The following is a 1,235-nucleotide window of genomic DNA, read 5'->3' on the forward strand; positions in this document are numbered from 1 at the left end:
AACATGTTCTTGCAATCATTGTGGGATTATATACAAGTGCCACTCATCGAGGAATGGAACATTCACACTTAAGCAACACTTGATGCGATGCACGCAAGCCTAGGGCAAGTGGTCAACAAACAGAGTTGGCATTCAATCAAATAGGGAAAGGGGATGTTTCCTCATGGAAGTATTATTCAAAGGTCATTAATGATGAATTAACTTGTATGATAGTTGAATACGAGTTGCCATTCAAGTTCATTGAGCATCCACGGTTTAAGAGTTTTTATGTGGCATTGTGTCCAAGGTACAATCCTCCTACAAGGCCTACTGTTAGGAAGAAGGTGATTGACAAGTATGATGATATTACCAAAAAATTGAAGAAGATTTTCCAAAACAATGGTTCAAAGGTCTCTTTAACCACAGACACATGGACATCACAACAAAGGTAGAGTTATATGGTCATCACTGCTCACTTCATTGATAGTGACTGGAATTTACAGAAAAAGATTATCAACTTTGGGTCAATTACTAGCCACAGAGGTAAGGCTATAGGTAGAGTAATAGAGAACTGCTTAAAAGATTGGGAGATCAAGAAGCTTTTCACTATAATAGTCGATAATGCCAGTTCCAATGATCATCTTGTCAACTACTTGAAGAGGAGATTTGCTAGTATCGCACTAGGTAATTATGTGCACATGAGATGTGTTGCACACATAATCAACCTAGTTGTTTCAGAAGGCATGAAAGAAACAATTGATTCTATTAATCAAGTTCGTGACGCGATTAAATTTATTCAAGCTTCATCTGCAAGGATTCATAAGTTCAAAGAATGTGTAGAGATGGAAAGAATTAAAAGTAAGAGCTTGTTGTGCTTAGATGTGTGCACTAGATGGAACTTGACTTTCTTGATGTTAGAAGCTGCTCAGAAGTTTGAACATGCATTTGAAAGATTTGAGGAGTTAGAGCCACATATTATGAGTGAGCTATCAGTAGAATGTGGAATGTCAAAGCAAGAAGATTGGAGCAAAGTCAGAAGATTTGTGACTTTTCTTCGTTACTTTTACGAGCTTACATTGAAGGCATCTGGCACTTCTTATGTTACTTCTAATCATTTCTTTCATGATTTGAATATACTGTATTATGTGTTACATGAGATGAAGGGTTCTAATGATGCTCAAATGAGCTCGATGGCTAATAGGATGATTGCAAAATGTGAAAAATATTGGGGCGGGGGGAGAAATCTAATAAATTAA

General features: G+C 36.8%; 1 protein-coding gene across 1 annotated transcript; it reads left to right on the forward strand.

The window, feature by feature from the left end:
* The first annotated feature begins 437 nt into the window (after window positions 1-437).
* Window positions 438-1,235, forward strand: LOC119995527 (zinc finger BED domain-containing protein RICESLEEPER 2-like). The gene has a single exon (XM_038842045.1). It carries the CDS (start codon window positions 438-440, stop codon window positions 1,233-1,235), a length of 798 nt encoding a protein of 265 aa, XP_038697973.1.

This window comes from Tripterygium wilfordii, chromosome 3, assembly GCF_013401445.1.
Source record: "Tripterygium wilfordii isolate XIE 37 chromosome 3, ASM1340144v1, whole genome shotgun sequence".
NCBI lineage: Eukaryota > Viridiplantae > Streptophyta > Magnoliopsida > Celastrales > Celastraceae > Tripterygium > Tripterygium wilfordii.